This window comes from Squalius cephalus (assembly GCF_949319135.1).
Source record: "Squalius cephalus genome assembly, chromosome: 20".
Taxonomy (NCBI): domain Eukaryota; kingdom Metazoa; phylum Chordata; class Actinopteri; order Cypriniformes; family Leuciscidae; genus Squalius; species Squalius cephalus.
The window spans coordinates 20,173,810-20,201,231 of NC_137141.1; the positions used below are offsets into that span (position 1 = coordinate 20,173,810).

The window sequence follows — 27,422 nt, forward strand, 5'->3', positions numbered from 1 at the left end:
TTACATCGTGTTTACTCCATGGTTTGCACTGTTAATTATGATGAAAGTATTCATGAGTGTGTAGAAATCGAGTTACAATGACGAGATCACTGCATTCATGCGCTCAACATGTCTGTAATCGGCTACATGCTCATCACTGCAATCTTTCATGTCATGACCTAAATATAATGCTATAATCAACACTTTTTGCAATTAGTTGACCTCGTAAGCTGTAATAGTAAAAAAGGTTTCGTAAGAGTTCCACATGTAATACTAGCTGTTTCATATGCAAAGATGTTAGCCAATCACAGCAGTGGGCGTTTACACTGAAGTCTCACAGCAGACACGCCCCTTAAAGGGGTGATGAACTGAGAAATCAAAGTTTCCTTGAGCTTTTGACATATAAGAGATCATCATACTATAATAATATCCTGTAAGTTTCAGAACTGAAAACTACCTTGTTAGTCCAATAAAAGCTTTAATAGACATCAGGCTCAGCAAACGACTCGTTTTTCAAAGTGGGGAACTATGACGTCAAAGAGGATAAAACACCGCCTCCACAAAAGAAGATCAACGCCTACTTCAACACGGCCTGTTTAGCCCCGCCCACCGATTCGCCCAAACATGCTAAATAACATAGGACGACATGATAATTGCTACCGGATCGAGCTACTTACAAGCAATAAACATGCTGTTGACTAAATATTGTGCAGTGCCTGTTTGTGGAAGAAGACAGTCTGCATAAGCTTCCTTCGGATTCCAGCATGGTTAAACTTTATTAAATCAGTCAATCACAATTTCCCGACACGGATCTGCCAGCAACATGTAAGTAACCATGTGTATTCTAATGCCTGATCTGCGATCAGTGATTTCGGTGTAATTATTCAAGTTCAGATATTTCTCTTAAAATCGTTCAATACTGTTTATGCATCAGTGACTAAACGATCAACTTCACATAATTTCTCGTAGTATTATGAAAATAATCTTTTTTTAAACTGTTATTAAATTATATAGCCTACAGAAAGCGATCAAAGAACGATCCCTTTCGCCCAAGCTGTCAATCAAACAGCACAGCGCGAGCCCAGAAAGCATGGTGTATCATTTCACTGCTATGCAGATGATACACACATTTATTTGCCTCTGAAACGCGAGAGCTTATCTGGACACTTACCAAACTCGTGATGACATAATGACACTGTTACACTACACAACGAAGCTCTTACTGTGTACTCACATCGTGTTTGCATTGTGATTTGGTGTAAGCATTTGTGAGAGTGCAAAAATTGCGTTGCAATGATAAGATCTTTATTCACGCGATCAACAGACTGTCTGTCATCTGCTCAGTGCTCATCATGCTGCAACCTTTCATGTGATGGAATAGATTTAAATATAATGCTTTAAACGATACTTTTCACGATTTGTTAATCTCGATAGCTGTAATAGTAAAAACGTAGTAAAAGTTTTCGAGAGAGTTCATGTAATACTAGCTATTTCATTGCAAGCATGTCAGCCAATCACAGCAGTGGGCGTTTACACTGCAGTCTCACAGCAGACACGCCCCTTAAAACGGAGCGTTCAAATCTGAGGCAGAAATCAGGCTTGGAAAAATGGCTTTTATTTATAAATTATGACAATTTTTTATGTAAAAATCATACTAACATTATAAGGGCACCCCAGGGAACATTATAAAATAATAAAACAATCCAGTTCATGACCCCTTTAAAACAGAGTGTTTAAATAATAGGGCTAAAATCAGGGTAGGAAAAATGTCTTTTATTTCTGAATTATGACAATTTTTGATGTAAAAGTCATACTAACAGGGCTTAACATTAACACCCGCCTACCCGCCAAATGTGGGTGGATTTCGTCTTGGGATTGCGTGTATTGAGCATAATTTTACTCATTCCTGCAGATTTTTGTGCTCACAACCAAAGTGCGTGCACATAAAGTCTAGTATATAAAAAAATATAATGGGTCTGTGCGTCAGGTCTTAAAGTGACAGCAGCTTAATATACCAGCCGCCAAATTGAGATAATATTAAAAATATCAATATGACACTTTTTCCCTATGGTATCGATGTCAAAATTGTGGCCAGGGAAAATGCAGCTGAATGGCTAGTAACTTTTGAAACCCACTAGCCACAGTGACTGGTGAGCAAAAAAGTTTGTCATGCCCTGCATACTAATATTATAAGTGCACCCCAGGAAACATATAAAACAATAAAACAATGCAGTTCATTACCCCTTTAACTAATGTAGTTAACTAATTAACAAATTAAACCTTATTGTGAAGTGTTACAGTACCAATTTTATTTACATGTACCACAAACATTTTTAAGACAGATATGTTTTCTCTCTTTCACTTTATTCTAATAAATAATTTAAAACCAGAAACCAGGCCTACACAGATAGCCAAATCAATAACCTTCTCCTCTCTCTCTCTCTCTCTCTCTCTCTCTCTCTCTCTCTCTCTCTCTCTCTCTCTCTCTCTCTCTCTCTCTCTCTCTCTCTCTCTCTCTCTCTCTCTCTCTCTCTCTCTCTCTCTCTCTCTCTCTCTCTCTCTCTCTCTCTCTCTCTCTCTCTCTCTCTCTCTCTCTCTCTCTCTCTCTCTCTCTCTCTCAGCCGTATTGTATGGCAGTATTGTGTGTTCCAGATCTCATGTTACAGGCTCTTTAGTGTGTTAATCTTAATATTACTCTGTTCCACTTGCTGCTCTCTCTTTGTCTTGCTCTATTTATTCAGAGATCAGATCAGAGGAGGATTTCTGATTGACAGCGTCACTGTGTGTGTTTGTCACAAGTGTTCATTCTATTTTATTGATGGAGCTGTTTATAGCCTAGAGGCGGTTGTGGAAGTCTTATTCCTCATTGATATTATTATAATTTTTTTTGTCCATCCGTTCTGAGTCAGGATGTGGTTCAGTCTGTACCATCTCATCCCTTCCTTTCCCTCCCTTTCCCTGTGGAGTCAGTCAATAAGGTCACAGATTGTACAAGCATCTCTTCATAAACAGCATTTTATAGACATGGTGCATATTAAAAACTGCACAAAAAGATCACAATCATTCAAACAACCACGCGATCTTACTCCTAAATAACAGTGAAACCGCTTCACAAACAGTCTTTTCAAACACAGTGTTATCTGTTGCGTGTTGGACAAAGAGGAAGGATACAATGGTTTTCAATGGGAAAAAGCCATCGAAAAGACGCATTCTGATCACTAGTGGTCCCATATTACCAGGTGTAAACAGCAATATCACCTGATCACTTGAGATGGATTTTAATGCCATATAAACTAAACACACGCCACCCTCGTTCTCGTTGTCTTTGTGTGTGATGGTGTGGCATAGCAGCTTTAGCGTTCGTGTTTGGGCAGCTGTGCTTCTAGTGCCCAATGAAGGTTTTTCCTCCTTGGTTTGCCAGTCTGTCTGTCTTTATACCCTCTCTACCCGCCTCCACTTCCTGCTGATAACATCTCCTGCTGCGCGATGACCCACTTTGTTACTCCTTTTCTGTTTATTTATTAATGTCAGCCCTCCTCAAATCTACAGCTTTTGTTTTGCTGTAATCTGAAGTATAAATGATGTCTTGAGGTAGTTTGCCTCACAGAGACAATTAGTTTGTTGCAATGTTGTATCTAAAGGAATTTCAGTTGTTTTCTGTCTTTTGTCTTTGTCTCTTTCTGCAATAGAAAGAATGCTTTGCAAAGGCTCAAGATGATTATAAAACTTTCTCACACTCGCAGCATTTTCCGCTGTTTATGGGGGTATTTATAGTTTATTAATGAGTGTTGTAGATCTACTTTTACTAGCTAGAAAGATTACTTTCAGCTCTATTATAATCCTACAGAAAAGCAGTTTCCAGATTGTTTAGATCTTTAGAATTGAGCTTATTTTTGATCAGGGTTTCCTGAAGTCTGGTTCTGGAAGTTCCTTAAAAACAAAGTATTAACATTATTAAGTAAACATTATTTATTTTTAAAAAAGTCATAAAGACCCCCTCTGGTGAAAATCAAAATTTTAATGTTGTTTATATGTCTATGTGGTGTTTTTAATATGCTTTAACACAAACCATGTGCAAATTCATCACTCAACACTGTCTCAAAAACACGGTTTAAAATCGCAGTTGTTCTCTACGTCACAAATGCTGTCGTAACCAATCCTGTCACAATGGGGGCGGGCTTTAGCATATCATTAACTATGCTGCAAAGCAGGGGGTCTCAAGAGAAGCCAGGTTATCCAGGCGGGGCTCATTTGCATATTCATATAACCGCATATGAAGCAAGTTATTTTAAGGCATGAAGAATTTTTTTTCACAGAATATAGCTAGTTTTAAAGCAGCAAAGCAAAAAGCATTAAATTACAATCAAGAAGCCAGAGGTGTTGTAGCCTTGTGTACAGTGCTTCACTTTTGACTCAAAGTATTTCTTCAAAGTACATAACATGCTATGTCTGGAAGTCTTATAGAGTTCTTATAGTAATAAAAGGTGTGAACATTTATAGACCTCCAGGCTATTGGTTTTAAACTCCTGGTTTGACAGTCTTGGCTTCAGTCCTCTCACCTCAGATGTTGACAGGTTTCTATCAGCAGACACCGGCTAGGTGTAAGATCTGCATAGCATGCCATTGATGGAAACTGAGCAGTTTCACTTTAGATTTTTTGTGGAGGACATAGTTATGATGGACCTTGAAAGCACAGTCAAAAGAATGGATTTGACAGGTAAAGTAAATCTTAATGTATCTAGAGATGCATGACCTGAAGCCACAAATCAGAGCTAAAACAACTGGCCGACTTAAAGGGTCTGTAGTAATGGGTCTGAGAAATAAACTGTGCCTTAGGGAGCACAGAGTGCAGAAATGAAATGTAAGAAATGAACCACGAAAGTAGTTACATGTGTGGTTCTTTCTGTTTTTGGCAGGTTGCTGGTGGGAATTTAGCAGGAAAAACATTTAAACAATAGCAAAACTGTGATGAAGTCCTGGTGAACATGTGTTGCATGTGTTTAAGTTTCAGATAGGTTTCAGTGATAGTGCATTGCAGAAATTGTGTGTGGAAACACACCAGACTGGCCTCTGGTTCTAACCTTTGACATAAAGCCAGCCAATCAAATTGGAACTGTGATTTTTTCATTCAGAGTTTGCTATTTTGGTGTACAATATGTAGTAGATTGCCAGTCAATGGACTGGGTGTGCTATCTAAGGCTACAGGTTTATTAAAGGGATAGTTAACCAAAAAATGAAAATTCTGTCAGTAATTACTCACCCTCATGTCATTTCAAACCTGTAAGACTTTCGTTTATCTTCGGAACACAAATTAAGATATTTTTGATTAAATCTGATTTCTGTCCCTCCGTTGACAGCTACGCAACTGACATTTTGACACTTCAAAAAGTTCATAAAGAGATTAAACTAATCCATATGAATTGAGCGGTTTAGTCAATTTTCTGAAGAGACACAATCACTTTATTTCAGATTGAATTTAGGCTTTTATTCACATAAACATTGATTATTGTAGGAAAGAAAACATTATGACTATAAGAAAAGAGATGAAAACAGCAAACAAAAGTATGGTGAAAAGAATGAAATGCATAATTTCAAAAATTGAGTAATGGGATAAAAAGGCCAGATACAGGTTCATCTGAATGTGTAGTGTTTCTACTGTTCAAAAGTTTGGGTTGGTAAGATTTAAGTCTCACCAAGATAAAATATTTGATAAAAAATACACTAAAAACTGTAATATTATGAAATTTTATTGCACTATTCAAAATAACTGTTTTCTGTTTATATTCTGAATATATTAAGTCAAATGTTTTTCCTATGAAGGCAAAGCTGAATTTTCTGCATCATTACTCCAGTCTTCAGTGTCACATGATCCTTCAGAAATAATTCTAATAAGCTGATTTGGTGCTCAAGTCAAGAAGCATTTTGATGTGCTACTTAATAGTTTTGTGAAACCATGATGCATTTATTCAGGATTCTTTGAACATAGTTCAAAAGAACCACATTTATTTTAAAAGTTTTATTTGTAACATTATAAATGACTTTACTGTCATTTATGTATCCTTGTTGAATAAAAGTTTTAAATCAGGAAAAAAAATCCTTGTGACTCAACCATCCATAAGAGGAAACATCATGCCATTATGAAAAACTTTCTGATAAGATCATGTGCATCAGGGCCTGCAGTGGAGCATGTCAACTAGCCTAGAGGAAACACACAAGTACTGAAAGTAGGGATGGAAATAGACAGGAAAAAAGAAAGGAGGTTCAAGGGAAAGAGTTTTGCTATTTCAGAGTGAGAGATGACCGAAAGCAGATTGTCTTTAATGCCCCATGTCACACACAGCATGCTGCCGTAGGGCAGGAGGGAAATGTGTGTCTTCTAGAAATGTAGAGACACAATGGAGTGTCTGTGCATGGTTTCTCTGTGATGCTCTCTCGTTGGTTTCCTGGACACAGTTTAAGTCTAGTCATTGGTTGAAATGCTGTCAGTGGTGATTCTCAATCTCCACGGAAAATCCTTTTTGGAGAGCACTGCCGTTTCTCTCTTCCTGGGAAACGGAACCGTTTAGTAATCTAGAATAATCCAGATATGCATCAGGGGTTACTTTAGATGGGCTTAGATCCTGTCTGCTCCATGTTTGTAACAGTTTAGATGAGGACAGTGATGTTTCTTAAAATGAGACACACGCAGGACACATGCATAAACACACACCTGTCAGATTGCGGTCAAGCCTCTTACTGCTGGTAATCCAATTCAAGCTCATGAGTCCTGGATCGTGTGTGTGACTGTGTGTGTGATTGTTCTCTCTCTCAGTTCTGCTTAGATGTACCGAAACCTTTTTGTCCTTCAGGTCTAACAGTACATTTATCGTTAAACCTGTTGGTCTGTCCGTGAGTGTCGTCATTCATGTGTATTGTGAATGTTGTACTGTAAGGTGTATTTGTACTTTAGCGTGAGGGATGAATTTAGCATATAATGTGTTTCCTGTAGTAGAGGTCATGCCACCTGAACTCCATTAACACATTCATCTTGTGCACACACACTTGCATCAAAAAAGCAGTGAGTTTGTGTACTGCTGGGTTAGGCTGTGTGTGATATGGGTATGATTTGATTTGCAGCATCATTTCAGCTTTGAACTCTTTCCTGAGAAGGCTGGTCATCATCTTCCTCTTTTATTTATCATCTTATCTTGTCCTTAGTTTGTGCACAGTAGAGCTGAAATCGGAAGTCCTGGTAGTGTTTCAATTATTGTGTTTGTTTATTAGCTTTTTATTTAGCTTTTTAGCACTGGTTGTATAATTTATTTTCTTTTGTCCTTTTTTAGGCAACCAGATAAGCTAGTAGTTGTCTGGACTCGGAGGAGCCGAAGGAAATCTTCCAAGGTGGGTCATTTTTTTTAAATGCTGTTTGAAACTAACAACGACTTGAGTATATTTATGTGTAGTAGGCCTAAATAGCAGGTTTTTGCTTCAAGTTACAGTCTTAATTTTTCAGTACAAGTATACATAATCACAGTGCATCAAATTTGAAGGATTAAATACACATCACCTCTTGAAGACATTTGTAGCCCATTTAGTATACATGACAATGTTGAGCTACAATCATATTTCCTAGATCTGTAAATTCGACTAAACAAAACCAGACTAGTAGAGTAAGAGTAGTCAGACTCTGACATTATGGGTTTAGTTTGGCTGAAATGTTAATGTACGTACGTATAAATGTATATAATAATTGAGCTAATGTGAGTTCGGGACACCACAATTCCGTTTGGTCCCGATATTCGCTCAAAAATGACACGCATCACCTTAATGCATACATAAGTTGTTAAAAAAACTTGAATGGTTCATCACTCCAACTTCACTGCAAAAAATGATTTCCTTACTAGGTGTTTTTGTCTTGTTTTCAATTACAAATATCTAAACATTCTTAAATCAAGATGCATTTACTTGAGAAGCAAAATGGCTCAAGATTTGAACTTTTGTTTTCATGCTTCATGTTGAAAACAAGAAAAAATATTTTGCAGTGTTTACGTAATAATGACTAGCTAGATTATTGTATAAAAACTAAATGTATATTTTGCATGATTAAAGATGTTAGGTTTCATGTTGCATTTAATATAATCATCTTGTATATCATGTAATGTTATTTATTTTGTTCACAGTCTCATAGCTGGCAGCCTGGCATCAAGAACCCCTATAGAGGAGTGGTGGTGTGGCCGGTTCCAGAGAACATAGAGATCACTGTCACCCTATTTAAGGTACACACACACACACACACACACACACACACACACACACACACACACACACACACACACACACACAAAACAACGCTCTCTCGTTTAGTGGCCAAGTAGGCCTAGACGTTATTGGGGCCAGTTGTAGCAGTTGGCTGTTTTCCAGAAGCTGATTGGTTGGGATCTGCAGGTCTGCTGGTGTCTAGACATCCTGATTCCTCGCTGATTTAACTGCCATAGTCCAAGATTTTAACTCCCTTCTCAAATGTGTGTGCAGCAGAAACTGACACGGCAGCAGGAAGCGTGTGCTCTGTATTTTAGTCTTTTTGAGATGCCGGTCAGCAGATTTTTCCATCTGGCACGAGAGAAGTGAGACCTTACATCCTGAATTGTCAGACCCAGGTGCAGCTACACAGGAAGTGCATCTGTTTGATGCATAAAGAGACAGAGCAGTTTGTAGATCTGAGGTTCCTTATGTTGACAGTAGAGGATTTTAGATGACCGCACTCTTGACTCAGATGACATTTCAGTTCATACATTTTCAGCTGTTCAGTTTCCCAGTGGCAAAATTAGCTTTAAATAATTGTATCTTTATATATTATATGTAGTCTGCATGCATAAATAATATGTATAGTTTGTAATCTTTCAAATATTGCTATACTTAATTTGTATGCACGCAAAATTTGTACATTATATGTAACAATTTATTTTATGTATGATCATTCTTGTATGTTATTTATATATTTATGTAAATATTTTAAATATATTTCCTAGAATAAAGTATAATAATAAATTGTATATATGATCATATATTTTAAGGTTAAATATTCTCTTAAATATTCTTAAAATATGAGTGATATTAAATTACTATTCACTAAGAATCTGATCATATCTACCATAATTCTAATTGAATATATCAGAAATAATGTGCAAATAAAAATTTTAATAAACCATTAAATAAATTAACATGTATGATGAAAATTTTATTTCATCATTTCATCAGCTTTAAAGGGATAGTTCACCCAAAAATGAAAATGCTGTCATCATTTACTCACCCTCATGTTGTTCCAAACCTGTATGACTTTCTTTCTTCTGCTGAACACAAAAGAAGATATTTTGAAGAAAGTCGGTAACCAAACGACTGATGGGACCCCATTGACTTCCATAGTAGGAAAAAAAAATACTATGGACCAGCAACTGTTTAATTACATGATGTTTTATAAACAAAGTTCGGGAGGAGCACGTTCAAATAAGCAATCCAATCTACTCGTCATCAAACAATTATGTCTACCCTAATCAGCATGACAAGAAGTATATATATATCCACACTGTCAACTCACCTAATATTCCTTGACAGTTTTTCAGCATCCCTCCACCACCCCGACTCCTCACTCTTGGCTTAATCTTTACAGCCAGGAATACGGGGGGAGTACTCTGGGTTCGGGCCGAATACCGAGCCCGGAGCCCTCTCCTCGGACAGCACGCCAAATACGCATTTATTCTATCTAACTTATTTGTAAGTGTGAACTAGTGAACAACCTTCTTTAAAATATCTTCTTTTGTGTTTAGCAGAAGAAAGGAAGTCATACAGGTTTGGAACAACATGAGGGAGAGTAAATGATGACAGCATTTTCATTTTTGGGTGAACTATCCCTTTAATGTCCTCAGTGGCAAAAGCACTAACTTAAGACAGACCGACCCCCCCCCCCCCCCCCAACACACACACACACACACACACACACACACACACACACACACACACACACACACACACACACACACACACACACACACACACACACAGTTACAAGCTAGTGCTGACAGGCTGACCTGGTGTTGTATATCCTCCAACATTCTCCACATTGTGTTTACAAAGGTCACACACACAAAGTGCTTGTCCAAACATTTTCCTTATCGGCCTTGTTCTCTACAAACCTACTCAGTGTCATGTTCAACTACATCTCCCAAAGTTCATTGCAGTGGACCAGTTTGGCATTCGTGAGTTCATGAATGTTTCATTTGTGTACCGCCAACCATGCGGTCAGCTGACCAGGACAGTTCTAGAACAACAGAAGAGCAGCTCAGGTGAAGCTGTATGCATGTGTACCTATACTTGGTTCAACTTTGAATAGGCTCAAGACAGGTGAATGTGAGAAAAGTGTCTCACTGTGATTTGATATTATTGTATGCTGTTGATAGACAGACAGACAGATAGGCATCATATCCTCTTTGACAAAAATTCACTGTTTTGGTCATTATATTATTGCTGCAATCAGATAAAGCTTTGGATAAGTCATTTATGAAAGTGCCTCTGCATCCATCATATGTTTTACATAACAAGAAAGGAAATGCAAATCTTGTTTTGTTCTGTAGAGATGGATTTGATCTGTGGAGTTGCTGTTTCCAAATATCTCTGCTGCCAAAGACATTATACTGAGACCGTCTTTAATGAGATTCCACTTTAATTTTTTAATGCCATCAAATTAATCCCCACATTTTGTTTTTGTTTTTTTAGGATCCCCACGCAGAGGAGTTTGAAGACAAAGAGTGGACATTTGTCATCGAAAATGTGAGTGCTTTTTTTTTTTACACTCTTGTGGTTCTGGTGAGTTCTGCTATGTGCAGCCTGACATCTAGTGGTCAAATGGAGTCATCACACTACTGTTACAGTTTCAGTTTCAGGATGAAGAATGACTGATTTAAGGCAGATGTTTGTGTCATATCATGTTGTTCTCTGTTGGTTCCTCACCATTGTACACTAGTTGTTGTAAGTGTTCATGTGGTTTGAGATGTAACAGGTAATTGACAGGTGGTTCTATAGTTTGGCTGAACTAGTGTTCATTTTGTCAGTTATTTTTTTATTTAGTCTTAGCCCTGTGTCAAATGTTCTTTTTATTTACTAAATATCTGAGTCTCAACTAAAACTTAATCAATGATTGTTGTCTTTTGAGAAATGTATTTGTACTCATTTGCCTGGTTTATTTGACATAATCTAGTATACTGATTTAGTATAGGCTATTTATCATGTAAATGAACATACTCTCTACATTATAAACTGGTAAAACAAGAAACTTCTCAATAATTAAAAGTGAAATTCCTAATAGTAATACCAATAATTCCAAATTCCAACAAAGTTTTTCTATTAAAACAACAGCAAAAAAGATTTTGTATTGCCACACAGATTGTAAGTGCGTTTATTCAGTAACCAAAATAACCGCAGTTATTTTGCGTAAGTGCATTTATTCAGCAACCACATTTGCAAACAATATAGTCTAGATCCACGTTTAGATTTATTACAGTTCATCACTGAGAGAAGATTTGATCGCAGGTTTAGTCGCAGCAAACAGCGCAAGCGGCTCGCGAAGGAACAGACTGACTGAATGACACTTTCATTTTAAGCAGAATATCTCAATGGAGGTGGCTAAACTCCAGCTGACTTGTTTGATCAAGTAAAACACTGGGCAGAAAATGTACATTCAAAATCTTGACATCTGGCCGCCGCAAGCATGAAAGCTCGTAGTAGAAGTTTGTAGAGCAGTCTGTAATGTACTTATTGTCGTCTCGTCTTAGTCATGGGAAAAAAGCTTTCTAGTTTTCTGTGATGCTCACTATTTAGATTAATTTGCCTTGTGTCTGGGATTAAAAGGCTGTTTTATCAGAACCAGATCTAGCTTTTATTTGAGCACAAATGATTAATACAAATACAATTACCTCATATAAGTGTCTTTTGCCTTCTAGAAAATGGCCAGCTGTTTTGCGCTTGAAGTCCGTTGATTATTGGAAGCATTTTTCTTGAGACTGATTTGTGTCTCGGATGCTTTTAGATGTCCAAGACTGATGCTGTAGGACAGGACTGTTCAGAAACACTGCTGTTCTTGGCATCTGGTTGGCTAATTGTCTTGTGGCTTGTCAGACCATACTTTCATGAAATGGGAAAAAACAAAAATGAGACTACTTTTGACTGCTCTTTGCTCTTTAATTTACACTGAAGGAGACAATACTGGAATCTCTGCATGCGTTTTATATCCTCGAACACACAGACACAGGGCTCTGAAAGATAGATACATAATTCGAGACAGAGAGAGGCAGAGATTCTGGGACATGTGCTGTGCAAAACGTCAATTAGTAATGTTATCTTTGTATGATGTTGCCGTTTGCCTTCTAATTAGGCATCAGTGAACACCACGAACTGTGAGTTTGGTGGTCGTGTCCCGTGTTTGGGTAGACTTTTCTTTTGCTGCAGAAGAACAAGCTAAAAGTTTCCTCTATCTTCTTATGTTCATCTATCTTCACTTCTCTCCTGCAGTTTCATTACACAGTTATTTCAATTACACAATTGATAATCACATTTTCAGAATGACATATTAGTTAGGGACACTATTCAAACATTTGGATCAAGGCCACATTAAATTGATCAACATTGATAGTAAAGACATTTATATAAAATTACAAAAGATTTCCATTTTAAATAAATGCTGTTCTTTTTGAACTTTCTATTAATCGAAGAATCCTGAAAAAAAAAACGTTTTATAAATGTTTTCCACTTTGATAATAAAAAGAAATGTTTCTTGAGCAGCAAATCAGCATTTTAGAATGATTTCTGAAGGATCATGTGGTGCTGAAAATCAGTTTTGCATCACAGGAATAAATTCCGTTTTAAAATATATTAAAATAGAAAACCGTTATATTAAATTGTTATAATGTTTTTTTTTTATCAAATAAATGCAATCTTGGTGAGCATTAGAGACTTCTTTTAAAACATTTGTAAAAAAAAAAAAATTACCAACCCCAAACTTTGAACAGTACCAGCAATGTAGCATACTACGGTTTGGAGCAGACTGATTTGTTTGTATTCTGTAGAGTTTATATTACACTCGTTTTCCATTCTGAACATGGCATCTGTGTGTGTCTCTAGAGAGAGGTTGTTTAGATCCACAAACATGGGCACCAGTCCAGACAGGGCTCTCTATCCATCTGTCTGCTCAGCAGACACATACACAAACATCGACACACAATAATGAAGTCACATCACCGGTCCAATGTAAGTGTCTCCAGCACTGGCAAGCTCTTATTAATGTCTCTTAATCAGCATAAACACTCTGTGTGCGATGTGAAATGAATGCATGTTATGGTATTCCTGTGTATTTGGGTTAGAGTGGTGGGAGAGGAGGGTGGGAAGCATGAGATCTGAATTCCTCCTGTCCATACACACCTCACTAATAACAGACTGATCAAAGACATGCCTGTCATCTGACACCAGCAATGAGACGAGAAGAGATCCACACACACCAGGTTCCCACAAAATCCCTCCAATTCCTCTATCCAAAAACAAACAAAAACACTGGCCACAAACTCTCTCTTTCCTCACACACACACACACACCTCAACACTAACTTGAAGTTAGTTACTTATCTACATTTCAAACATTTTGAAATTTGAATGTCTTTTTTCAAACATATAAAAGATGTATCAGCATAAAATATATATATGCATATATATTGTTTTTTATAAAGTTGCGAATAGTTATAATTGACAATCAAAAAACCGGTTTTGGAACTTTTTTTAATTCTGCACACTGGTTCATTCTACCCTGTGCTCCTGCCTGCTGTGAGAAACTAGGAGGAAAACCAGAAAGAATGAGAGAGGGATAGAAAGAGAGGAGTATAAAGGCGGGAAAAGAAAAGAGAGCATTCCAAGAGAGGCCGACATCAAAGCTCCTTGAGCTGCTCTATTTGGCACCACATTTCTCTGTGTGTGTGTCTGAGAGAAAACAGTGGCAGCATTTCTAGCCATTTTCAGTCTTTATTCATATCAGAGTCTTGTGTTCTGGTTCACTCTGGGTTTAAACCTGCAGAGTTGTGTTTGTAGTTTCAGGGCTCCAGACTAACTTTTTTTATTAGGAGCGCTGTAGCCCCTGACTTAAAATTTTAGGAGCGCAAGCAGAAAACTTAGGGGCACACTTTAAATCACTTGCAATGCAATTATTCATATTTTCCCCCCACATAACTGTATTACTGACAAATGCTTTGATAATAAATAGATTTAACGTACAGAAATTACAATGTGCAGTTTTATTTTAAGATCGCAGGGCTCCAGACTAACATTTGAGGGCAGCAGCACTAAGTTCTACAGAAAGTGTTTGGTAGCACTGTGGGATGACAAAGCACTGAGCTTAATTTGAGGTGTATAGTTAACTTTAATTTTTATCATTCATTATGTCTTAATATTAATTCAAAAGCAAAATGAGTGACAAAATAGCTATTAGGGAGTGAAAATAGCCAATAAGCGTCCTCTATGTTTACAATGGTAATTTAATCTTTTGAGATTTAATTTTGAGTTTTCCTACTTCTTGAAACTTTTAGTTTTATAAATTTTATTATAGTTTTCAAGTGCTGGAAAAAGATATGTGTATGCTACTGTTATAACCATAGTTACAGTTAGTGTTACTACATTAAATCCATGGTGAATGTTGCTGATCTGTGGACCTAAAGCCTTGTTCGTTCATGGCACGATGTTTCTCCTGGTTTCCACGTCAGTGCTGTTTGATCTGATGTGGTTTATAACAGAATTCTGCGTCGAATCTGAATGTTTCTCAATGGATCTCGCAGCAATGTTATTAATTCTGTCGCGAACTCAATGGATTTCTTCACTGGATCTCAACGATGTAACGGTGTTGCGTGATCGAGATCCGCCCGCGACTGGCGAGAGAAGCTCTGCGCTGTCTATTGTTGGTTTCGAACTATTAAACGGTCTGTGAAGCAGAAATGAGTAGCGCAGTTTTTTCCGCTTTCATTTTGTTATCATTTATTAATATGTCACGGTATAGCCTACTCTATGCTTGAGGCTGAGATTGTGTCTAACTAGCGTATTGTGTTTAAACTGCGAAGTGCACTGTCTGTAAACTTCGTGTCCCCCGCAGTTCTGGGGTAGCGACTGCAACATTCGCAGTTCATTAAGTTCGTCTCCTTACAGTACCTCAACCAGTTGAATTCTCTCAGTCAGTCTTCCCGAAAATGGTGGGTTCGGGACTTTATCACGTCACAAACCTCTGACTCTGAATCATCATCCGACTGTGTCTGTGACATTGATATTTGTCTCTGTTAGTCTGTTTCCTTCCCACAGACGTTTACGCGCGGTCGTGCTCTCGATTATCTCTAGGACCCTCCCCCTCCACACATTAGCCAGTTACAGTGGCCATTCCCTATTCTTCTCACACTCGTCATCATTGGCCTGCTACACATTCCGGATTCATTGACGCGCCCCTTCCACGTTTAACGTAAAAAAAATTACTGGTCGCACATGTGCGACTGGATGTAAAATTCAGTCGCACACTCTCAAATTTTGGTCGCAGTCTGGAGCCCTGAGTTTGTTTCTACATTACTTCTGTATTTGTGGAAATTGTTGTTGACCATTTGTTTCTTCTCAAAAGTTCAGACTAGTGAGAACAGTCTCATCCTGGACTATTCTGTGATGTTTCCTTTAAAGTGCATAATGGAAAAATGGATAAATGGAAAATCAGAGCTGTACAAATAATAATTCACCAAAAGTTCTGTCATCATTTACTTTGTCAACTGTTGCAGTATGGAAAAAGAGTTGAAAATTCCTCAGTCTCATTGTTTGTTCTGAGTTAATAATGTCAGTATTGTCATTTTTGGTGAACTATTTCTTGCTCATTTCCTCCTCCAGCCACTAGAGGGCAGAGTGTGATTGTCTGAAAATAGGTTCACAATAAGTTCACAAGTCCTGGATTCTTGAAATGGATTAGATAGTAAAAGAGTAAGAGGAACGATGAAAAAATGTGAAGAAAATATATAGATTCTAAGATAAAACAGGATAAACACATTTGTCGAAGAAGAATGGTTCACTTCCTGTTGTTCAAACAGTGCCCTTGTCTGTAGTTCTGAAGCTCGGTCTTCAGGGGTCTGCCACCCTAAAACAAATACACAATTTAGCTTGTTTTGTGTTTAGAGTAAGAGAATTTGCCAAATTCCTGACCAGTTCTTTCTGTATTTCTCTCTCTCTTATTTCTGTCTTTCTCTCTCTCTCTCTCTCTCTCTCTCTCTCTCTCTCTCTTTCTGATGATCTGCTGCCTTTTGTGGCCACTTTAAATGTCCAAAACATTTAAAGTCATTTCCACCTCAGTTCTCCTTTGCCCTGGGGTCCTCACCACGGGCTTGGTCTGCGGCGGGAGCACATTACGTGGGCTACTGGTCCACACGCTGCCCCTGGTCCCGCGCTTCTCTGGAGACCACACAGAATAATTCAGCCACCCAGCCAGGCATGCTGAGCAAAGCTGGTGTGGAGAATGAAATAGAAAAGTTTGTGTGTGTCTCTTCAGGGATTAATCTCAACTGAATGTAACTGGCTCTCAACTTTTATTGCTGCTTTGCTTTGTGTAATTTTGTCAGATCAGAGAGTCAGACGCACACAGATTTCACTTCAAATGGAATATTAACCTGCGCAACCTTATGGAGGATTTCAGTCAATTATTATTATTATTATTCTTTAAAAAAAAAAAAAAATGTTCAAGATGGTCTACAGTTTTAAGTCTGAGTTTGATTTTCATTTTGGTCAAATCTAGGGATGCACCGAGAATTATTTTTATGTTGTAGCTGATAACGGATATTAAAATCCTGTACTATATTGTCTACATAAATTAAGAATGAAAAATGCTAAAAACTAAAACGGAGTGTTTCAAACTAAATTCAGGAATCACAATTATAATGTGCAGTATAAATATGGACATTTGCTTTTAACAGATTAGATTTATTTTAAATGAGTAGGCCTATTAAATTATGGGAAAAGTAATGTAAATGTAAACATTGCTAAATTTTCTGTAAATGTTAAATGGTTTTATTCATATTTTCAGTCAAAAAATAGTTTTTTTTTGTCTGTTTTCTATTTCAGATAAAAGTGGAAAATGCTATTTTATTGCGCTTTTGGATAAACGTTTTCGATGCATCCCTAGCAAAGATACATTAGGTTATTGTGTCTTCAACTACAATAACAAGTTTGCTAATCATCTTATTATGATTTGAATAGTTTTCCTTGGATTAAGTGACAGTCAAAGCATGTCACTCAACACCAACGTTCATCTGGACCTTTAAAGACAATCTGCTGGTTTCTTGTTGGTTCAGAGTAAAACAAACATTGTTTATGCAATATGACCAACCTACAGCGATACTGACAGCATTAGGTGCAGATCTTGATCTACCGTTTCACGGTACGTGTGTATATGTATACAGATTACTGTGTGTGTATGTGTGTGTAGCACTCTTAAAATGCCCTGAAAGTTTCTGTGGGCAGGTTATATTTTCATATTTTTATATTTTATACACTACCATTCAAACGTTAAGATGCAAGTCTCTTACTCTCACCAAGCTGCATTTATTTGATCAAAAAATACAGTAAAAACAGAAATTCTGTGAACTATTATTATTATTATTATTATTATTATTATTAGAAGTAACGTTGAAACCGTAACCAAGCCGTTCACACTAAACGCATTTTATGCAGTTTTTTCCATTGTTTTCTATGTAAACATACGATAAATGGACATATTTCACCATTGCACTTGCACCTCGCACAAGAGAGCCGCACGTTTAGAAAGCCATGTAAAGTTAAAAGAATTTCAACTTTTAAAAATGTCACAAGACTGTGTTTTTTTTCCCCATTCCACTGCAGCTCATGTTTTAAATGCTAAAAGTACTGTGTGATCGTTGCTTCGGCTCTTTATATTAAACTATGCATAAATACATGGTGCTGTTTTGTTCATAATTAATGCAATTTACACAAATATATTTGATTTATTAACATTAATTAGTTTGGTCAAATCTAGGGATGCACCGAGAATTATTTTTATGTTGTGGCTGATAATATCACGCGCTTACAGACAGTCATGTTATTTCATTGCTTTGAGTAAACAATTTAATGCGGTGCATTCATATTTTGCTCCTTGCACACTCTTACGGCCTCAGGAGACGAGCCAAAATATTTTTTCCCATAACTGATATTATGCCGTTTAAATTCGAATATAATTGGAATATTTGTCATATTTAAGTAAAAAAACTTAACATCCCTAGTTCAGTGTGATAAACTAAACTAGTGCTAAAGAAACATTTTGTGCTTGTGCTGCTTAATACTTTTGTGGAAAACTTTTTTTTCTCTCTGGATTCTTTGAACAAAGTTGAAATGAACAACATTTATTTGAAATATATATCTTTTGAAACATCTTTAATGTCACTTTTGATCAATTTAATGTGTCCTTGCTGAATAAAAATATTACTCCAATCTTTTGAATGATTGTGTATATGATACTTCAAGTGACATATAGTTTGCTATTAATTAATATATAATAATATATAAAATATAAAAATAATGCGCAATAGTTTTATGACAATGACGTTTTTCAGTTGACTTGCCGTCGGCAGGTGTGAAAAAGTTCATTTTGGAGTCTGTATGTGTGTTTGACAGACAGATTAACAGGATTCTTAACAGGGTTGGAGATCAGATGTAAGGCAAGGTCACAGTCGACTTTAAGCCCACCTCACACACGTACACAAGCAAAGATATCCAAAACAGAAACACTCTTTGTTTTGCCCCTCTACTGTGAGATGGAAGCAGGAATAAACATGCACACGTGTGTTAATCTGTGTCTCAGCTCTGAGGTCACACTGCTGCACACAGACTCTTTCAGGACAGTGTGTGTGTGTGTGTGTGTGTGTGATGTCTGCTGCATTTCTGTACTGCTTTGTTATTATTTGGGCTTAGAGCTGTAACATCAGATGAGCACACACACACACACACTTCTTAAATGTTTGTCTTTGTATGTGTCACTGGTCCTTCATTCTTTCTTTGTCTTCTGTTTTTCTTTCTCTCTTTTTTAAGACTGTTGTCCATCCTTCCTCACCTGCCTGCCTTCACATTTCTTTTTATCTCTCTCCATTCTGTGCCTGTCTCTCCCTCTCTATCTCTTTCCCCGCATCTCTGCCGTATTTATTTTTTCTGTTTCTTCTTAAGATGGTGCCTGCTGATGGAGACTGATCTTTGTGGCTCTGAAAAATATTCCTTAAAGCCAAATATTTATCCAAAAGCTTGACCCAGGTGTTCCCCCTCTCTCTTCCTCCAGATTGCCGTCTCCGACCGCACTTACAGTACAATCACCTACGTTACGTATTACCTGTATAGTAGTTTGATATCAGTGAAATTATTATTATTAGATTCAGTGATCTGAACACTGTAAACATGATATTAAGGTGGTTTAACAATCTAGATCTCTTTCTCTTAGAAACATCCATATTTTCTCAAATATAATCTGCTCTTGTTGGGATAAAGCACTGGAGTGTTTTGAACATCTGCGTTTGACTCCTAGCTCTTGAATGTTTCGGTCGATTCAATTGAAAATAGTTTTTAAAGCGTTAATGGCACATGTGCACACACACTGCTCTAATCCCTCTGTTTTTATTTGTCTTTAGCAAGCATTACTTCATCTGTCTGTTTTTGTTTTGCTTTGCTAGTTTTGGTTCGTGAAAAACGGACGACAAACACGATAAAGCGAATTAGAGCCGTGGAACAATCACGCTGTCGTTTGCCTTGAGAAACACTTACAGGAAATACAAACACACAGCGCTCACCCAATGTCTTGTATTGACTTCTGAAAATGGAAAAAGGGGGTTAGTAAAAGAAAAACAGAAAGGGAGAGAACCTGAAATCTTTCATATGAATATGGCTGTGTATGTTTGTAATGTATTCTGAAATAGCATAAAATAATGAAAATATGAGCAAACGTCACAAGGATTTTCACATATACTAATGTATACACTACTGTTTTTTAAAAGAAATGAATACTTTTATTCAGAAATAATGCAATAAGTTGATCATAAATTTTACATTGTTACTAAAAAGATTTACATTTCAAATATTTTTTTTTTAAAACTTTCTATTCATCAAAGAATCCTGAAAAAGAAATCATGGTTTCCACAAAAATGTTAAACATCGCTTTCCACATTAATAATAAGAAATGTTTGAGCAGCAAATCAGCACATTAGAATGATTTCTGAACGATCATGTGACACTGAAGACTGGAGTAATGATGCTCAAAATTCAGCTTTGCCATCACAGGAATAAATTATTATTATTATTTTTTTAATACATTAAAATAAAAATTTTAAACTGCAATAATATTTCACAATATTACTGTTTTACTGTATTTTTGATCAAATAAATGCAGTTTTGGTGAGCATACGAGATGTTCTTAAAAACATTTACCCCAAAATTTTGAACAGTAGTGTATATGTAAAATAATTTTTTTAAAAAAAGGTGGGATGACATCCGTTTAATTAACTGTCTGTTTGAGCACAATTTGATTCAGACAGGTGAAGACACAAAGTATCTTCTGTCGCTTAAACTCTTTTTAAACCATAGACTCTGTGTGATGGATTATACCTATATGTCAGTCTTAAACGGCTTAAAACTCAAGAGCCAACACCGATACAACCCTCAAAGCCTGCGGGATGACACTGCTTTATGACAGAAGCTCTTACAGCATCCTCTGATCTACAGATGCCGTCAGACCCTGAGCGCTCGCAGACTGATCATTAAACACCTCTGAATATTGTATGTTGAACAAAACCTAAGTCTAGCTAACTCAGCTGGTCATGATTAACCCGCTGTAACACTTAACTGTCGCTGGCTTTAGTGTTGTTGTGTCAATTTTATGGCAGTTAAATGCCTTATCTGATCTAAAATAGATTTAGCCAGTGGCTAGTTTATGGACTGAGGTCTACAAGTTCTGTACATTGAATTACTGATTACGACAGACAAACACTCAGCATTTTTCCACCCAGTACCGATAACTTCGATATCTCCTTTATAGCTGTGATGGACTCACTGAGCATTCATTTAGGTTAGTGCTGTCGATACAATTACAGCCGTGTGTGTGTGTGGTCATTTGAGGTGGAAACTGATGAGGTGGCACCTTTAAAATGGGATGTTGGGTGTTAATCCAATAAATCTGTCTCTCTGGTGTGTGTGTTCTTACATGTCTTTCTGGTACATTGTGTGTGTGCTGGAATGCTGCAGTGTTGGAGGGGTTTAGTATTGTCTTTGGCCCATATTTGATAACTGAGAGGGATGAATATAGCCAGAAGTGAAGAAAAAAAAAGTATTATACTCAGTTTTTGGTACACGCTATATAATGTGGCCCTATTTTTTTACAAGTATTTTATTACTTTTTATTTATTTTATTTTACTTGTGCTTTACTTTAATTGCCTGTTTACTCCATTTGCTTTGCAAATACAAATGTAATGTTGTCATGCCAATAAAACAGAAATAGGCAAGTTTTTTTTTTTTTTAACTTGTGCAGAGTGTCTGACCATCTGAAATTTTGAGAGAGCTGGTTTAACATGTTCACTCTTTTTGAACCTCTTAAAATGAATTTTCTGATCTTTCACGGGCCTGTTGTGTGTGATGTCTGTGTTAAGAGTCGTTTTGGCAGCGGATGCTTGTCCTTCAACGGAGAGCCTGAAAGAGACTGTAGGTCACGGGTTTGGTGGGTTGTGGAGAGATATTTATTTTCTGTTGTCTATTGTTATTTTTTTGTGTGCTCATAGGCACCAGGCGGGGTCCCAGCGTGGGTACGCTGCGGAAACAACATCTCCAGTATTTGAACACAGCTTTTTGTTATTTCTCTCTCTGTCTGTCTCTCTCTGAAGGTATTAAGCTGGCATCTTCTCTTCCTCTCTTTTATAATAGGCTGTTATTGTTTTGGGCTCTTTTATTATTTTGGTGGCTGGTATTATTTTTGATTTCCATAAGTCTTGGTCTGTTGGCTTTGCTCGTCTTTTATGTTCAGCTGGAACAATGGCAATCCCCCAGCCACTAGCCCTACCCTCAATAGACAATTCCCACAAATAATGACACTTCCCCTAATCTGTGTGTGTGTGAGTGTGAGCGCCACTCAATGACAGTTTGGGGAAATCACATTTGAATCACAACAGATGAGTGATGACAGACAGAAATAGGCCCTGGGTGATGCCAACTGAAAATGTGTCATCCGTTCTCTCCCTCTTTTTCGCTCTTTGTCTGTTCTTTTATACATTTAGATTCAGCTCTGCATTCATGCAGAAACACGCAACTGGCACTTATTGATGGAAAAGCCTATTGTGGCCCATTTCTTTGACAAACACCCTCAATGTTGATACTTCTTTTTTATAGAGCTTCATTTTCTGATCCCTTCTGGGATCATCTCGGGTTGGGAGCCAAGAACTGGTTCAATGAGCCAGTTCTTCAGAATGAATCAGTCAAAAAGTAAAAGTACTAATATAATCATAACATAGAATTGTGAAATCTCACTCTTCTTCTACTTTAGTATATTTGTGTGTGTGTGTGTTGGGAAGGAAACCCCACAGCCCTGACCCCCACCCCCCATATTAGCACCAGCTGTGGATCAATACTGGGACAGCTGGGACTGCCACCCGCCTAAACACACCACACACATAAACACCCTAAAGTGAATGAAGCTCCCGGTCGCACCCCTTTCTTCCTCAGGCTTCCTGGAAATGTCAGTCAAAGGAAGTTTGAGGTTCACTTTAGGTGTGATAGCCTGCAGGGGTCTGGTGGTGTTCTTCTCTAACAGGAACACACACACACACACCGGGTGCAGATGGGAAATATTGAATAATATTTGCGTCAATTGAACGCAACGGCCATCCTTATGCCGTTGGATTATCATTGTGTTGTTAACATAACACATTTAAGCACAGGTCAATGGCAAACATGTCCATGATACACTGTGACCGAAAGCCTGTGGACAATCCAAACATGTCACGGCACCATGGACGTCATTCAGAGCAATGTTTCTAATCGCTTATTACTGCAGAATATCTTGTTTTACAGTTATTGGTGTTTTCACAAATCATCAAACATATCAACTGTAGTTGGGCACATTTCTTTGGCAAAAATCTTAAAATGATCTTGGTAACAAACTAACATTTCCATTATTGCAAACCATTGTATGCTGTATATGATTGCTCTAGGCTTGCTATTTTGAATGTGTATTTAGAGTTTCAGTGTAGACATTTAATTGCACACACATTTAATTGCATATATACGCTAATATATTATTTATTAATAATTTATAGTAGCTTTTATTTTTATATTTCAGTTTTAATTTTAAATATATTTTTTAGATTTTAGTAGGTTTAGGTTTTAGATTTTTTAGGTTTAACTATTTTATTAGCTTTTGTTTATTTTTGATATTTATATTTACTTTATTTTTTTCAGTTTCAGCAATATTAGTACTTAAAATTATTTAATTTACCAGCCAAGGCAACATTTCTAATTTTTAAGTTTAAGATTTGTCTAATAGGCCTGTTTATATTTTATTTCAGTTTTGTTTCAATTACTGAAAACGGCGTGTTTGTATATTTTCTTTAACTTCCTATTTATATAATCAGCACAATGCTATTAATGTGATCCGCACTATGCTTTCCGACTCTTTGGTAAGAACGTCTCTGTTTTGGGATTAAATGGTGACAGTGGTTTAAAGATATTATGCGGGATATAAACAAAACTTTAATATAAATGAACATATTTAGCATTTTATAATATTTAGTTCAAATCTACTAAAAACAGAAATGTATATTATCCATTGACAAGGCTGTTGACTTATGTTGATAGTCTCAAAATGACCAAATATTAATATATTAGTCTGTTACTAATGGAGTTTAGAGATATTTATGTTTAATGCATTTTCATATTTATAATCTTATGTTTGACTGTATTCTCTATGTAGAAGTGTCAGTGTGTGTGTGTGTGTGTGTGTGTGTGTGAATGACGGGTGATATGCCCTGAAGGGAGCAGCAGGGGGCAGCAGTGAGCCACCCTGGCACCCTCATGTCCCCTCTCCGCCAGGTATTTAGCAATTTTGTGGGTACAATAGCTGCGTATTGATAGTCATATCCCTGTGATAAATTAAAAGTGTCTTATTGTCTGTTTTCATTTTACACATTGTCATAACCCTGGACGGTAATCTGGGGTTCTGATTGACACCGGCAGCCAGGGAAAAGAACACCCTCATTGTTTGCGCTCGTCAAATCTGTTAAACCTAATTCTTCCCCGCGTATTTGCATATTCTTAAGTATTTTTTCGGAGAAGGACTAAATCCTTCTTAAGTGTTTGATGCATTTTGAAATTCATTCATAAAGGACCTACATGCACTATTAGCTCGGTATAATGCCAGTGCATAATCTCAGCGATAAGACACGCTTTGGAGCGCTGGATTCTTCAGGGATGACATGCTGTATTTCCGACCGATTCAACAGGGGCTCAAATGTCAACACAAATGTCAAGTGGCTTCGTCTGCGAGCGGTTTTGAATCTTAGACGCAGGTTTTTTCTCCCTTTTATCGTTTTCATTTACTGAAGGAGTCACAGAGGACCGTCTCCCGTCCCAGCTGGAGTGGGGGATTGTGGGTAATTTGTCTGGGTGCGAGATTGGCAGGCGGCCCTGTTGTTTTGATCGGGTCAGCGCTCGAGCACTTTACGTCTCTGTCTGTGTTTCAGCCGCCGGCACGTGGGGTGTTCTTCTTCGGCACCTCCGATGGCGTCGTTCGGTCAGATTAATCACCTTCAGCAAACTGGAAGAAGGAAGAAGGGTTAGTGTGCGCTGCCCTTGTGAGTCGGCTGAGTTTTCTGTGTGTGTGTGTGTGTGGAGCTGTATCGAGGCATATCTGAGACGAATATAGTCACTCTTCAGCTCTCTGCGTCTCTGCTCTGATAAGGGCTCCTCTTTACCTTCAGGACCACTGATACATGCAAACACACACACACACGCGCCTGCGAGTGAGATTTCTATCTGGAGATCTATACGTAGTCGCTCCACATATGCACACAGTCAGGTGTATGAATACAGGCTCTCTGAGAGGCCTGCCGTCAGTGTTATACAGGGCCTTCATTTCACTCTCTGCTCATTTTGTTTTGGATTACTCTGCGCAACAGGCCTGATGAGATAAAAGTGAAGAGAGCATAAAAGACTGAACAATAGGCCTACAGTATATGGATCTCACCCATAGAGAAAGCTGAAAAGGAAAGATACTTGCTGAACAGAAGGCCAAATAATGGCTTAAAGCAAGAGAGGAAACTTGAATTGAGACAGAGAGAAAGAAATAGAGACGGACAACAAAGGCGCTTGACTAGTTTGAGTCATTTCCAGAGTTCATTTTAGTCAATTGATTCAGTAACCAGTTGATGACTAATTCTATGATTAGTTTGCAGTGCCATTCAAATATGCTTGTGAAAGAACAGAATGTACTTTACACAATTTACAATGCACTGAATTAAAAATATTATATATAAAATAATTATGTTCACTTATTATAAAACAATTTGGAATTAACTGATTATCTTTAACTACGAACTTTGACTGTATTTTACTTCTTGCGTTATTATGTTTAATACGCTGGCTGTTTGATTTAAAATTAAGCCATATTAGAGCCAATATATTTCGATTTAGATGTATATCGAATATCAATCATATTTTTCTGTCAGTTAGCCATACACTATGGCCTGTGTGATGGTGTTGAAACATGTTTGAGAGTACCGGTACTTTCATCCAGGAGCAAATTGCTGATACTTAGTCAGCAAGCTGTGAAAATGCCCTAAGAACAAAGACTGAATGTGAAGATATTTTTATGGCTTTGTTCAATAAGAAAAGGTAGGTGAGGGAACGTCTCCAGCTGTGTTTCCGGCCTACCTGGCAAATGGAAAGTGTGCAGGTGGGCTAGTGTTTTGTTTTGTTCCATTTTTATTAATGTTGTCGCCCTCAAGTCATTTTGGCACATGGCTGGTGTTGAACCCTTTTCTTCTCCACATTATTTTTAATAAGATATCAGAATTGATGTTTACCAGGCTCCATTAATCATACAAGACAAAAAAATGAAATAAAGCAAATGAATAAGAGAGCAGAATCAGGGCCATTTCGAGTTTCCTTTCTAGTCTCCTTAAAATATTCCCACCCTCTGACCTACAGGGGGCGCCATTGACCATTATGACAGGGTGAGTTCAGAGGTGAAAAACTAATACTGAGTTTGGTTATTTAAATTTTTTGGCAAATGAATGCCTTTTAGTTCTGATATGACCTATTATTGGTTCGAAAAAATCATTTTAAGTTTGACATATTATATGCCTGTAAATGGCTGCAAAATGACACTATCTCACCGTTGAGAATTCAGTGTCATTCTATTTGCTGGAAGCTTTAGCATTCTGTTTAGTTAATACTTCAATGAGACGGTCTCCTTAAACTTGTATGCACATGTTCCAGGCGTGCTGGTTTCCCTTGTCTAGGTGTATGTGTGTGTGTGTGTGTGTGTGTATGTGTGGGCTTTGTACGTGTTAAAACAGGCGATGATTTTACCCGTGAGTGTGAAGATTAGCAACTTTCATTCATTCTTTTTGATTGTTTTTTATATATATTTTCAAAGCACCATAGGGCTATTTTGTCATTTGCATTTCATAGCATTTGAAACTGTTTGAAACATATTGATGATCATATTCATTTATCAGTTTTTTTTCCCGATGTAGTATTGTAGCAATTATTTTTCTTTTTAAACAGTATTTTAACTCACATTCTCTCTATTTTGCGTGTTATTTTAGGAATCTCCGTCGGGTCGTCGGAAAGCGCTGGCCACCAGCTGCATTAACATGAAGCAGTACGCCAGTGCCATGCCCACGCAGACCGACGTCAAGCTCAAGTTCAAGCCGCTGTCCAAGAAAGTGGTTTCAGCAACGCTGCAATTCTCCCTGTCCTGCATCTTCCTGCGAGAGGGCAAAGCCACGTAAGAGCAGCTCACTACACCTCCAAAACCAGCTGACTACACCCACCCTGAAGGAATCTGCCACTTCAAATTACGCTCTCATTCCTTTTCTCTCTGTGCATTTCTGCCTTTTCCTTTTTGCCTCAGTGACATAGGAAGTGACAATACCTCACATTCCCAACATTCCTTTTCCTGGATCTCTCCCCCTCTCATCCCCCTCTCCAGCCCTTCTTCTCTCCTTTTTTCCTCAATGATTTCATCCCGTCTTCATATGCACCCCGTGAGGTTGTTCTCTCTCGCTTCGGGAAATGTTCTGGTCAGGGTGGGACTTACAGAAAGATCCTAACTTTAGAATCCTATCTTATCTGTTTGGTAACCATGGCAATTTCAGTTAGGA

General features: G+C 37.5%; 1 protein-coding gene across 9 annotated transcripts in view; it reads left to right on the forward strand.

The window, feature by feature from the left end:
* Window positions 1–27,422, forward strand: part of ehbp1 (EH domain binding protein 1) — a 135,348-nt gene that overhangs the window by 11,030 nt on the left and 96,896 nt on the right. For 8 of the 9 annotated variants that reach the window (XM_079852737.1, XM_079852738.1, XM_079852741.1 and 5 more), the window contains exons 3-6: window positions 7,302–7,359; window positions 8,139–8,234; window positions 10,729–10,782; window positions 26,865–27,046. In XM_079852737.1, the coding sequence (XP_079708863.1) occupies window positions 7,302–7,359; window positions 8,139–8,234; window positions 10,729–10,782; window positions 26,865–27,046 (390 nt within the window). Of the gene's footprint in view, window positions 1–7,301; window positions 7,360–8,138; window positions 8,235–10,728; window positions 10,783–24,441; window positions 24,869–26,864; window positions 27,047–27,422 lie in introns of those variants that run through there. The other variant, XM_079852745.1, reaches the window with a different exon arrangement.